Consider the following 13,855-nt stretch of genomic DNA (forward strand, 5'->3'; position numbering starts at 1 on the left):
TTCGTTGGTTTTTAGTTTTTTAGTAACGTTGAAACGTACGTATCCTGATTCAGTTACCAAAGCAGCCATCTGGCGGCGCGTCGAGCGACGCTTGGCGAGTCGTGGGGAGTGAGGGGGGGTACTGTTCGTGCATGCGGCGTCTATGAGCAGTTCCGTAACTGAGGTTATCTAATAATGTTGCCCACTGCGCAGGCGCTGCGATCCCTGTCTGCTTCACGACGGCTTCCCTGACGAAGCATTCGTTGCTATGCTTTTCTTTGTGTTTTATTTTTGAAGCGCGTCCACGTTGACTTTGAGCGCACTCGCCCGCTTCCGTGTCGAGGCATTGCTGTGTCTTTTTTTCGTGCGTGTTTTATTGGGAATGGAAATTTAGGTGCCGTTTTTCTGTAGCAGACGTTTACAGACAAAGCCGGCTTTGCTACATGGGCAGTTAATACATTCGCATTAAATATATAGTTTTCAGAAATCAAAGAAATGAGCTCAACGCATATTTGTGCCACCATGCCAAAAATTTTGTAACGAAGCCAGGAAGACGTCGATTTAAGGCTAGAGAAAAAAAAAAAAACTGTGAGGCACTGGCAGTTGGCCACTATATAAGCACCGCGTTGGTTAGTTAATTTAATTTCAACTGTTTTAACAAAGATTGGTAATAATAAACTTAACTAATTTAGTTTCTTTTATAGTCACCATCCAATATACGTGATTTTTATATGCGTGACAATATTATCATCTGTTTCGTAGCAGTGTTGCGTAATGGACACTCCATTCCATTCCAATTCCACTCCATTCCGGGGAATTAGAGTTTCTGAAACTTCCATTCCTTTCAACTCCTCGGGATGGAGACACTGTGCCCATTCCCACTCCTGGATTGGCTGAACTTCACTATTCCATTCCTCCAGTTCCTAAAGGTGAAAAAGTGGCCAGTGGGAGTCACATTGTGTTACAGAAGAAAAAAACAACAGCATAAAGCTGCTAATATTATCAAACGAGGAGACGGCTGCAAAATTATGCACTAGCATCCTCAAAGTACTAATTCTGTTAAGCCAAAGGGAGGTCGCACAATCCGCTTCGTGGCAACCACTTGACACTGCAGACATTCATCGCGCGCTCAAGCGTAAAAGGCTTGAGAGTACAAACAGACGCCACAGTATTTAAACATCTATTTTCTTTGCAGACAGACCAGGTATACCCTCCACAGGTACATGGTTAGCGTGTCGTTTGTTTGATGAGGCCTTAAAAATGTCTAGTTCGAGCGTGGAGCAAGAAGAAACTAACTTGATCTCTGTTTCGAATGCACTTGCACAACAGCACCGATAGTGCGCTGTTCGAAGCCATGCCGCCGTACACCTGCCCCATATCTCCACGGACTGCGGCAAGAAAAAAGAAAAGAAAAAAAGAAAGAAACACTGACAAAGTACAAGCATTATACGGCGCAAGCACAGAAGTCTCTACCACCACATTATAGAACCTAACTTAAAACGTGAAGTTGTAGGTTTGCTCTATATTCATTTTTTTATTTGTGTTCCACACAAACACTAGACGATCGGCTGGGTGAAAATCAGGGAGTCGAACCGGTCATTATTCGGGTTCGGTTCGGGTTCAAGTTGCTTCGCATTTGGTTCCGGTTCGGTTCTGGTTTAGGGACGCTTTTGAAATAACGGTTCGGTTACCAATTCAACAAAGCGCGAAGCAGTAAAAAGTGGCTCTTGAAAGAAAAGTCCACAGCTCCCAGTCGTTAAGTAAAAAGGTGAGATTAACACGACGTCACCTTCATTAAAAAAAAGTTAGGTCGTCAGAAGCCGTGCTCCGAAAACAAGGAAAGCAAAACAAATATGTGCTTAATTTTGATTTGTCATCTGGCATTCTTAACCCAAACACCGTTCTATAAAAATTACGTTGTTATGCAGGCGATTGGAGACAGTACTAAAGTACAATACTCGCACATTAAGTCAATCACACGCGATCAGTCAGTCAATCAGTCAGTCAGACGGCACGTACAGTGACACCGTGACAATAGCACGCACAGCAAGATACCCACAAAAACAAATTAGTCGTCGCAGCCGTTTGTTTAGTCAAAACTGAGCCGCTGACGCCACCGGTGCCAATATTTATTCGACTTCGCGCAGCCACGTGCAAGGAAGTGCGGCTCACATTTTATTACGCGTTACCGTTTCCAATGAACTGCTAACCGCCACACGAGATTACGGTTCTGTTCCTGCTCGGGTTCAATCATGTTTGATTTCGCTTACTGTTATGTTCTGGTTCAGGTAGAAATGAAATTTGCTCCGGTGCTCCGTTCGGGTCCGGTTCGACACCCTGGATGAAAGCTGCATGCTAATTGCGCGTGACTACAACAACCGCTTTGTCGCGTCTTGTGCCATTAGGAACCACACCTTGTCTGTCTCCAGTTTGGTTGCATGCTTCACCGAAGCGCGCCATTTTCATCGTCGAAAGAGCATAAGCCAGTGAAGCAATGAATCCTTCAGTACCTCTAGTGCAACGATGCTGTATCAAGAGCCACTTATCACGCGATAGCGAATTGAGCCATCGGCCCGTAGGCCGTAGAAGAAAATCGACACAGCTCGCATAAGAACCGAGCCCGTTCCATTGCTACTCCGTTCAGGGCGAAAGGGATCTAATCCCCCTTCATTCCCCTTAGCGTTGCCACCATTCCATTCCCATTCCAATCCGGGGTCGCGCAAGTCCGGAATTATTCCGAAATCATTCCTACTCCGAAGTAGCAGCTCCGCAACACTGTTTGGTAGATGTCTTGTGTGATAATCTTAAATCTTTGTTTTATATACAAAAAGTCGTAAACAATGAAGTCTTTTTATATCTTTATATTTTTGATAAAACATTTGAATTATTATTTTTATCTTGTATGCATTTTATTTTTTATAAAAACCAATCAAACATTTTGAAGTTATCATATTCTTCCACGAGCCGTCAGTGACTGGAGTAATCTACCGCCCTCCCCTGTCACCATTTTGAACTCATCCGAATTTGGCGGATCTTAGGGGATTCATGCTTTTTTAATACTATACGCTTGATATTAAAGTTGGAAAAATTGTCTCAGGGTATTTTTGTTTTTACTTGCGGTTATATAGCCTCATTTTAGTGTGTACACAGCGTATCATTTTTTCATATGTGTAATACTATTGACGTGCAATTAATAAGTTGTAAAAAAACAAAGCTCGATAAACCGTTAAAAACGTTTGGCATCGTCAAAAATGTATTAGTTTTTCGTCTTTATATGTTTTGCAGGTCAGGCATTAGAAATGTATCCATGAGTGAGTTTGAAAATACAATCAACAACAATGACGTGACCAGCAAACGGCGCGACATTCTGACCGGTGTGTAGACAAATGTTACGTTCTACAACTGATGTAAATCTCCAAATTGATTTATTTTGTGACCTAGATGTACCACTTAAATAACTTATGTTTCTATTTAAATTTCTCAGGCATTGTAGGACGAATCGGAGGTATTTGTGTGAAAGAACATTTTGTCGCAGCCGTGACGGATGACGGTAAATTCCGTGGTGTTAAAAGGGCTGCGCGCCAGCTGTCACATCTGTAAGTCAGCATGCTTTGTACATAAACTGCACGTTTTAGATGCCCTTGAATGTATAACAGGCGAGTGTCTAGAGTGTTCTTGTTTATGGCATAAGACGAACGCTCAAGACGTACGTCTGCTCTTCCCATCTAGTACTAGGGCATTCAAGTTGTAATGTCCCATAATTGTTTGCCCTGAAAAGTGAGGAAATTGCGGGATGACAAGCACTTCAGATATTTTAAGGTGTATGAGTGTGAGACAGAGCGACGCTATGAGTGTCATCGAAAACTCTTTGCACTACAAGGTCCAATTAAAAGTTTCAGACACTAAAAATGGTGACTGTCATATTGAAAAACAGAATAAACTTATGTGATATCTACACCGATTAGGCGCGTTTATTGCGTGATGACGGCATGAGTGATGGTTTTCTTGCATCAATTGTTACAATATAATAGGTAAGAATGCTGGTATCAACCCTGAACCCAAACGCCTGTCGCAGTAATGGAAACAATGCGACTCCCCGTCAACAAAGACATGTTGTGTTACCGCCGGTGCAGAGAAGATGACGGTGTCCTTGGTTTGAAACAGTCAAGGCATTATCCTCACTCACTGTATTCCGAAGGGTACAAAGGCGACGGATACGTCCTACAGAGACGTCAATAGATACCCATTGGTTGTAATATTTAACTCCAAAGTAATGCAAGCCATGGAATGCCCCATTTAATGAGCAATCGTTTAAATTTGTTTAGAATGCGTTACACAGCCGCTTTGAGGAGCGCTGAACGACTTATATTTTATGAATTTAGCGGGAAACTGAATCGGTGCATATGTCACATAACATCAATTTTTCCGCCCAATTTATCGGATAAATTGAATTGGTGCATAGATCACGTGACGTTAATGTTCCTTCTAAATTTAGTGGCGAAACTGAATGAGCGTATTGTTCACGTGACATAAATTTGCTCGCTATATTTAGCGGAAAATGCGCAGAAGGTCGGATAGACTAAATTTTGAAAGTGGGTGAGGGGGAGTTTTGTTAAAAATCATTTCATGCGTTTAATGAGTTTATTTCTGTATCAGATGAAAAGCGCCTAGAAAAAGGCCGCAGTTGCGAACTTTCATCACGACAGTGCATGCTCCGACTGACCAGCGATGTCTGAGGACATATTCCTCGCAGGAACTACTTTCAACTGATCCCTCATGCCCCCTACTCCCCCGAAATTGTCCTCAGCATATTTTCCTTCTCCTCAATTATGAAGGATATCTCGCCGCTGTCGAATGTTTTTTTTTTTTTCTTCTTTTCTTTTTTTTTTTTTTGTTGCATTAGTATTGGCTTTTGCGAATTCCACTGGTTCTTAAAGACCCCGAAATATTTTTTTTTTCGAGCGCAAATGGAGTAGTGGCGTCCATGTTGCAAAAAGAGTATTGAAAAAGAGGGCACTCTGTAGAAAAGTGACACAGTGTCTGCTTTGTGTTGATGTCGCCTTTTTATAAATGAATTATGAGGCCTTCGAGCTTGAATTCCCCTCATATTTAAATAGCCGCTCACAACAGTCTACGCCGAGAGCCTAGCTATGACGCAACTTACGAAACGTTTCTACCTAAAAAATTCGGCACAGACACTTAAGACTGTTTACGTATGGGAATGCGAAAGTAGTATAGTCACTTTGGTGATATGATTCGGTGATTGACTGAGTTATTCGGTGATTGGGTCTGTGTGTTTGCTTATCCGTTGGCCACAGACCAGAAGCAATCGGTCCATTTCGCTGCAGAACGATGAACTTCGGTTGCGACGTGATGTTTAAAGATGGCTGCGACGTGACTTTTGCAATGACGCAGGCTCTAAGCGCATCTTTAGTCAGCCAGAACCCCATTTGGTTGGTGCGCACTGCGATGGTGTAGTGTCACACCGAAGCCAAGCCGACATGGGACTCCTTCACGTCAAGGCTGAGGTGGCTCCTCTCGATTGCCGCGGGAGAGGAATACCACGAAGGAAGAGAATGACAGCACATAAAAGTAGACTGGCGGCGAAACAGCTCAGACGCCAGCGCGTCCGGCAACGGAGGGTCAGGAGCGACGCTAACTAGGGCTCCCAAGCTTTCTAGACCGCTAGGGGCTGATTGCGGTTGGGCAACGGGACTTGTGAGGGCAAGCGCAAGAACGGTTTTCTGACTCCAGGCGGTTAACCGGGACTGACGTTTTGTGCTCTTTGTGTCCCCTTGTGCTCACAATGGACTGACTCAACTTATAAAAGTGTCCACGCATGCTACGTGTAACTGCGATATCTGAATGCACTTAAATTTTGTTGAAAAAAAAACAAAAAAAAACAAGCCATTGTGGCGTTGGGGAAGCGTTTTCGTCTTGCACGCCGGGGGCCCGCGTGCGATTCCCACCCAGACCGAAATGTATCAATTTTTCTTTTTCAAAGACATTAATTTACCTTCTTTACAGGAACCTCCCTGAGGCATTCGACGTAAATCCGAGCGCTTTTGACTTGTTTTTACTCTTCGCGCCGTCGGTCATTTTTGGTACAATCGCTCGGTCAAGCGGCAGGCGACGCCGAATTTTCGCGTAATGGGGCATATAATGCTTTCGCGTGACAACACAACCGGTGCCGGCGAATGTCCCAAAATGCGTCTTCGGCACATCGGAACGCAAGCAGGCGCACGCCAATCAAAGGGCAACACAGAGAAGGCGCAGGGAACGCGAGATGACGAGACAGCCAAGTGTGTGCCATCATTAATTGAGGCAGTGTTGTGAAGAATTTTAAGTACATTGTACTTAAAGTACTGCTTCAAGTAGGTTTAGGAAACTTGTACTTTACTTGAAGTACATTCTCCAAGTATGTACTTGTACTTCACTTAAAGTATTTTTTTTCTGGTACTTTCCAAGAAAAGTACAATTGCCGACTTCAAAGTACATTCCCCAAATTTGGTATTGTTATATTTGTATCACGAAGTGATGTTTTGTCAACTCCGAAGAAAAACTGGGTGGGATATTCTACTCTTGCCAGAAACTTGAACTGACGACGCATCGCTCCATTGGTTCTGGTAGCGGCTTTTCCGTAGCTTTTTGAACTCTCGCTACCTCTCGGTCGATCAGCGCAAGCGAGTAGGTTTAAAAAATTAGGAGAGCAAACTTAATCGTGATGTAGCACTTGAGACTGTGGTGCGGAACAATTGAATTTTCAAGTCGAAGTAAAAGACAACAGAGGAGAACGTCAGAATCCTCTGAGAAATTCTGTTTTGTCTTTTCCCTCTATTTGAAAGTTCCTTAATTTTTTCGCGCTCCAATCTCAGGTTTCACATTATGATTAATTATCACCTGCGCGCTTGCACACTCACTGTGTTTTGCATGAAGGAGAGGACACTTCTCTTTGAAAGGATTGCTTGCGGAGCCTATGGGGCTGACGTTATGCACTCTCCTGTTACATTTAGCCTCTTGAGTGCAAGAATCCAGTGCAAGGGGCGCGAAATTCAGAAGATGTACTTCTGAATTTGGCTCCATTCCAGAAAATAACTACTCTGTGGCCACTTGACTTTATAAAATGTTCGCCGTGGTTTTTGAAAACTGGCCATGCACTCCTGATTACCTCTGAACCCTGGGCAATGCATATCAGTTAAAAAATCACTATATATAGGGAAATGAAAGGGCATCATGAAAGATTGTGTTAAAATACGTGTATTTTAATATGAAAGTACATTGTATTCATAGTATTTGACTTCAAGTACTTTGCACCCAGTGTACTTAATACTTTACTTAATATACACCACGTCTCATTTACTTTGTACTAGTGATGGACCGAATATGCGTACTTGAGATGCGGCAAAGTTTGGCAAATGACGAACTTTTGCAGGAAAGTTCGGCAAAGATTCGGCGAAAATTCGGCAAATGTCTGCGCACATGCCAGAACGCGAGGGAGCTTTGGATTGCAAATTGACGTTGTGCAGTCGTGCGGTTACCATCGTGCAGTGTAGTACAACCAGCGGTTACGGCGCGGTGTGGGGTAGGCAACATGGTAACTGTGCGTTTGTGAGCGAGTGTGGTTCCCTTTAATATTTTCGGCCTCAAGATTAGAAGATCGACCGGTAATTTACGCGGTCCACTGCGCAAGTGACAAATGATGCGGTGCATTCTGTGACATTGGCCGACAATTAGATTAAAGCACTCCTCGCAATTATAACAATTCTGTTTTCGGCTCAGGAGTAGTGTGTTCCAAAACAAAATGATATTGATTTTTCAATTAGCGTTATTCCGCGATTTTCATGTATCTGCAGAAAACTGAACACAGAAACAGAACTATAATGCTCGACGCTGCACATCCGACATTCACTCTCCCTATCTTCCGAAAAGTTCCTGTGTGTATAACACCAGAAAGGGGCATTTTAAAGGTTAAAAACGAGACGTTGCCAATATGGGACGTACAGTTTCATGCAAAGCTGACGTCAAGTGACTGAAATCGAAGAACATTCTTATTTACAATATTATTATTCTCTTTTCTGGTGAAGGCGCAGTAACCGTTGAATTCGTTTTTGCGCACAAAACGGTGACTTCCAGAAAAAGCAAGAACGCAGCGTTATTGCCTTCATTTTAGCATAGTACGCACAGATGGAGGCTTGCGCTGATAATGCCTCAAAACCGAAACTCTCATAGCGTGATTCGTGACTGCGCCACGCTGGCTTCTACCCAACCTCGTTATCACGCCACTTCTGCAATGAGTCACTAAAATTGCCAGTAAACACACAAAAACGACACCGAAAAAATTATGATGCAGAATATCACCTTATATAGTAAACATGTTGCATTTAAGTTAAGAAAAAAGGAACATAAAACTTTTTTTTGGACAGAGAAAAAAACAAAATATCAACGAGTCTGGTAATAATGTATTTTTGCCGAATTTTTGCCGAATCTTTAGAAAAGTTCGGCAAAAGTTCGGTTTTGCCGAATCCCAAGATTCGGCACCAAACTTCCGATTCCGTAAAAGTTCGGCCCATCACTACTTTGCACTTTACTTGAAGTACTTTTAGATGTACTTTACCCAACACTGGATTGAGGTTGGTTGAAAACAAAAGCACCTGGGCGCGTCTGGGAGGTGAGCAAACGCGCGAGGTGCGCAAGGAGCAGACGATCTTGCACGCCGCATAGTCTCCAACGGGTTAAAAAAATGCATGGCTTGGCCTAATATTTTCACACTTTTTGCGTTCTGATTCGTTCTTGGGGCGCATTGATCGGCTGATTCAGCAATCCCATGGACTGCGTAGTGATAAGGCCTGCGTTTTTTAAGGTGTCAGGGGCTACGTAACTACGTTTAAAGATATTGCCGCGCGCAAGGCTGAGAAAGCAACGCTCGGTCACGGTCCTCCAGAAAGTTCCCGTTTATTCATGTACCGCACGTAACTTCTATCATTTATCCCTGCTTTTGTTTTCTAGAAAGTGCGTGTTCATTCTCGCCCCGATCACGCGACGCTCGAACCGCTTTCGCCGAATCTTCGAGATAGCGGAGCACTCTAGATAAGAGGCCGCCCGCGACCTTGTCGAGTCAGTCTCGCCCCAGCGCTCGATTCTGCTGACACGCCGACTTCGACGCCTGCGACGCTCTGCTTTCTTCTGTTTCCTTCTTTATTTTTTTTGGCACAAGTTCGCCACATTAAACGTTTATTTCTTTCTGTTTATTTCCTGTTTTTTGTTTGGTCACCACCCGTGTCATTTGGTGGAGGTGCGGGGTACCGCATGCCCTTGCAGCGTTTCCCTCCCAGGACCCGCAGTGCAAGCCCGACTCCAAGCTCGCTGAGAAGACCACTCAGCGCGGAACCTGAAACTCGGACCAGCCGCCGCACCAAGGGAGAGGATCCGGAGTACGGTTTGCTGCTGGACAAACCCAAGCCGAAGAAGACGACGATGGACAACCAGTCGCAGGCCCCCACCGCTCCTGCCGTCGTCTACCTACCCGTCGCTCCTCGGACACCGGCTCCATTCCACGGCGAAAGCCACGAAGACATCGACGACTGGGTACAACAGTACGAACGAGTGGCCCGTCATAACGGATGGACACCGGAACAGTGTCTGCAAAACGCTTACTTCGCCTTGGAAGCCACCGCCCGGAACTGGTTCGAGAACCACGAAGCTTCGATCACTTCCTGGGAGCAACTCAAGGCTGAGTTGCGAAGAACGTTCATGAGCGAACACCGAAGAGAACGCGCGGAAGAGCTTCTTCAAGCGAGGATTCAAGGCCCTAACGAGAGCATCGTTAGCTTCGTGGAAGATGTCCTGCGACTGAGCAACCGCGCCGATCCCAAAGCATCCGAAGCAAAGAAGCTCAGAGTCTTGATGCGTGGCGTCAAGGAAAGCATTTTCGGTGGTCTTGTGCGGAGCCCGCCTACCACCGTCGAAGGCTTCATGACGGAGGCCACCAACATCGAACGTGCCCTTCTAGCACGAGCCACCCACTATCACCGAGTTCCCGGCGTCGGTTCCTTTTCGCCTTCCGGCTGCAACACCGCGGACATCCGCGAGATGATCCGAGACGTCGTCCGGGAAGAGATCAAGAAACTTCTACCTGCCGCCGCAAGCCCAGCCTCGCCCTCAATCGCTGAGATTGTCAGGGAAGAAGTCCAGCAAGCGCTGCAGCCTGAGGTTGTCGTCAGCACCGCTCCGGAACCACCGACGTTGAGTTACGCCGCAGTGGCCCGACGGCCACCGCCTCCTCGTCGCACCTATGTCACGCCGCCCCGACGTCAGTCTCCTGCGCCGCAGCACGACCGACGCCACAACGACCAGGTCCAGTACGCCTGCCCGGAGCCTCGCGCACCCCGCAAGACCGACGTGTGGCGAACGCCCGACCGACGCCCTCTGTGCTTTCATTGCGGGGAAGCGGACCACACCTACCGCCGATGCCCATACCGACGACTCGGGCTACGCGGGTTCCACCCGAACGACCCGCGCCCCCGTCATGGTGAACGCCCTATCGAGATCGACGAGTACCTGCGACGACCTCAGTCCCCCGAGCCTGCGTCCCGCCGAGAGTTCCGGTCGCCATCGCCACGACGTCCAGCTTCGCCGATGCACCGACCCCGACGTGAAAGCCTGTCGCCCCTCGCTCCTCGCCGGGGAAACTAGGCGCGGCAACCCCTGGAGGTGGAGTTGCCGAAGACGACCGACGTAAAGAGCCTCCAAGAACGCCGGAGCGCTCCCACTCTCCCGACGCCACGCATCGCTACGACGCCCCTGCAACGGTGTCCAACAACCTAAACGTCGTCATCGACGGTCACGACGCATCGGCACTCGTGGACACCGGAGCAGACTACTCAGTCTTGAGTGGGAGGCTCTCCCGCCGCCTTCGAAAAGTCATGACGCCGTGGGAAGGACCCCAAATACGAACCGCCGGAGGTCATCTCATCACACCAGTCGGGAGATGCACTGCTCGCGTCGAGATCCACGGTGAAACGTGCCCTGTCAAGTTCGTCGTTCTGCAAGACTGTTCGAGGGACGTTATCCTCGGAATGGACTTTCTCTGCGAGTATGGCGCCGTCATCGACCTCGGAACAAACCGGCTGACGCTACGAAAACCTGCTCCACCAGCGGAGGAACCCGAAGCGACGTCACCCACGGTCCGAGTCCTCGCAAACCACGTAAACCTACCACCGCGGTCGAGTGTTTTCGTACTTGTCGGGATCGATGAAGCTTCCTGTGGCGAAGTTCTTCTCGAGGGAAGCCTCCAATTGCTCCTGGGAAGAGGCATAGGCGTCGCAAGGGGAGTAGCTGAACTTCAGGATGGGCGGACTGTGGCCCTCGTGACGAACTTCCGAAACGAAACGCAACACCTCACGAAAGGTGCAGCCGTGGGCCACGTCGAGAAACTCCGAAACCCCGCCGAAATCACTGCGATCACTGACAAATCCTCGCCGCCCCAGCAAGACAGTACGTCGCCAGCGCAGCTCGACATTGACCCTAAGCTTCCGGACCCTGAACGGCGTCAGCTGGTTAACCTCCTCGCCGAATACCGCGACTGCTTTGCGACGTCGTCGAAGGTACGCCAGACCGCGGTTGCCAAGCACCGCATTGTTACTGAGGACGACGCGCGCCCTGTGTATCGATCGCCGTACAGAGTCTCCGCTAAGGAAAGGGAGGTGATCCATCAGCAAGTTCAAGAGATGCTGAATGACGACATAATCCAACCTTCAAGCAGTCCATGGGCCTCTCCAGTCGTGCTGGTTAAGAAGAAGGACGGAACTCTTCGGTTCTGCGTGGACTACCGGCAGCTAAACACGGTTACGAAGAAAGACGTCTACCCACTCCCCCGCATCGACGACACTCTAGACCGGCTGCGCCACTCTCGATACTTTTCATCGATGGACCTGAAGAGCGGCTACTGGCAAATCGAGGTCGACGAACGGGACCGAGAGAAGACAGCCTTCGTCACGCCGGATGGACTGTACGAGTTCAAGGTGATGCCCTTCGGACTATGCACAGCGCCAGCAACTTTCCAGCGTGTCATGGACACCGTACTGGCAGGGCTGAAGTGGCAGAGTTGTCTCGTCTACCTTGACGACGTCGTAGTATTTTCAGCTGACTTCGACGAGCACTTGAGACGACTCCGAGCTGTTCTTCAAGCCATTCAGACCGCCGGACTCACACTCAAGCCGTCAAAGTGCCGGTTCGCCTATGACGAACTGAAGTTCCTTGGCCACGTGGTTAGTAACGAAGGCGTCCGCCCAGACCCCGAGAAGACTCGCGCCGTCGCGGCATTTCCAGCGCCGACAGATAAGAAGGCCGTGCGAAGATTCCTTGGACTTTGTGCCTATTATCGACGCTTCGTTCGGGATTTCGCAAGGATTTCCGCACCACTTACGAATCTCACGAAGGACGCCAAGAAGTTCGAATGGGCCGAGGAGCAACAGCAGGCATTCGACGAACTGAAACGACGACTCCAGACTCCTCCTGTGCTTGGACATTTCGACCAGGATGCGGAAACAGAAATTCACACGGACGCAAGTAACGCGGGGCTGGGCGCAGTACTAGTCCAAGTGCAAGAAGGCATCGAGCGAGTCATCGCCTACGCAAGTCGGACATTGTCCAAGGCGGAGAAAAATTACTCCACAACTGAGAAAGAATGCCTTGCGGTCGTCTGGGCAATAACGAAGTTTCGTCCGTACTTGTACGGCAGCCCGTTCCGTGTAGTCACGGACCACCACTCGCTCTGCTGGCTTGCGAAGCTGAAGGACCCGTCAGGACGCCTCGCTCGATGGAGTCTTCGACTACAAGAGTTCAACATGACAGTGGTTTATAAGTCAGGCCGCAAGCACAGCGACGCCGACTGCCTGTCCAGAGCCCCCGTCGAAACCCCTTCCGGCTGCAGCGACGACAATGACGACGAGTGCTTTCTAGGAGCAGTGAACACCGACGATATGGCACGACGTCAACGGGACGATCCTGAGCTGCGCGCATTAATCGAGCACCTGGAAGGGGGCAGGAGTACCGTGCCACGTGTCTTCTCACGAGTACTGCCGACCTTCGCCATCCGACAAGGTGTACTCTACAAAGAGAACTTCGGCAACAACAACACACCTTGGTTGCTGGTAATCCCGAGTGACCTTCGAGAGGAGATCTTCCAAGCCTGCCACGACGACCCGACATCCGGACACCTTGGTTACAGCCGGACACTGGCCCGTATTCGTGAAAAGTATTACTGGCCGAAGCTCCCCAAGACCGTCCACCTATACACACGATCATGCCACGAGTGCCAGCGACGCAAGAAACCGCCCACGAGGCCGGCCGGACTTCTGCAGCCCATTTCTCCTCCAACTACACCCTTCCAGCAGATCGGAATGGATCTACTTGGTCCTTTTCCGCCTTCGACGTCGGGGAACCGCTGGATCATCGTCGCCACAGATTATCTCACGCGGTACGCCGAAACGAAAGCTCTTCCTTCAGGGACTGCTGTGGAAGTCGCCAAGTTTTTCATCGAGTCCATCGTCCTCCGGCACGGCGCTCCCGAGGTTCTGATTACAGATCGCGGATCTTCGTTCATGGCCCAGCTGACGCAAGAGATCCTTCGTCTCAGTGGCACCGGCCATCGTCGAACCACTGCATACCACCCGCAGACCAACGGACTGACCGAGCGACTCAACAAGACAATCGCCGATATCATCTCTATGTACGTCGACGTAGAGCACAAGACGTGGGACGAGGTGCTGCCCTACGTCACGTTCGCCTACAATACGGCGGTTCAAGAGACCACTGGATTCACCCCTTTCCAGCTGGTACATGGTCGGAAGGTAACGACCATGCTGGACGCCATGCT

The 13,855-nt window shown here is 48.5% G+C and overlaps 1 protein-coding gene across 1 annotated transcript in view; it reads left to right on the forward strand.

Moving 5' to 3' along the window:
• The window catches only part of LOC115310917 (venom metalloproteinase antarease-like TfasMP_A), a 65,207-nt gene that overhangs the window by 22,210 nt on the left and 29,142 nt on the right, over positions 1–13,855 (forward strand). Inside the window, exons 6-7 of the mRNA XM_029969403.2 lie at positions 3,265–3,353; positions 3,464–3,575. Coding sequence (XP_029825263.2) covers positions 3,265–3,353; positions 3,464–3,575 — 201 coding nt within the window. The remainder of the gene's footprint in view (positions 1–3,264; positions 3,354–3,463; positions 3,576–13,855) is intronic.

Source organism: Ixodes scapularis, unplaced genomic scaffold, assembly GCF_016920785.2.
Source record: "Ixodes scapularis isolate PalLabHiFi unplaced genomic scaffold, ASM1692078v2 PGA_scaffold4__175_contigs__length_147842914, whole genome shotgun sequence".
Classification (NCBI taxonomy): domain Eukaryota; kingdom Metazoa; phylum Arthropoda; class Arachnida; order Ixodida; family Ixodidae; genus Ixodes; species Ixodes scapularis.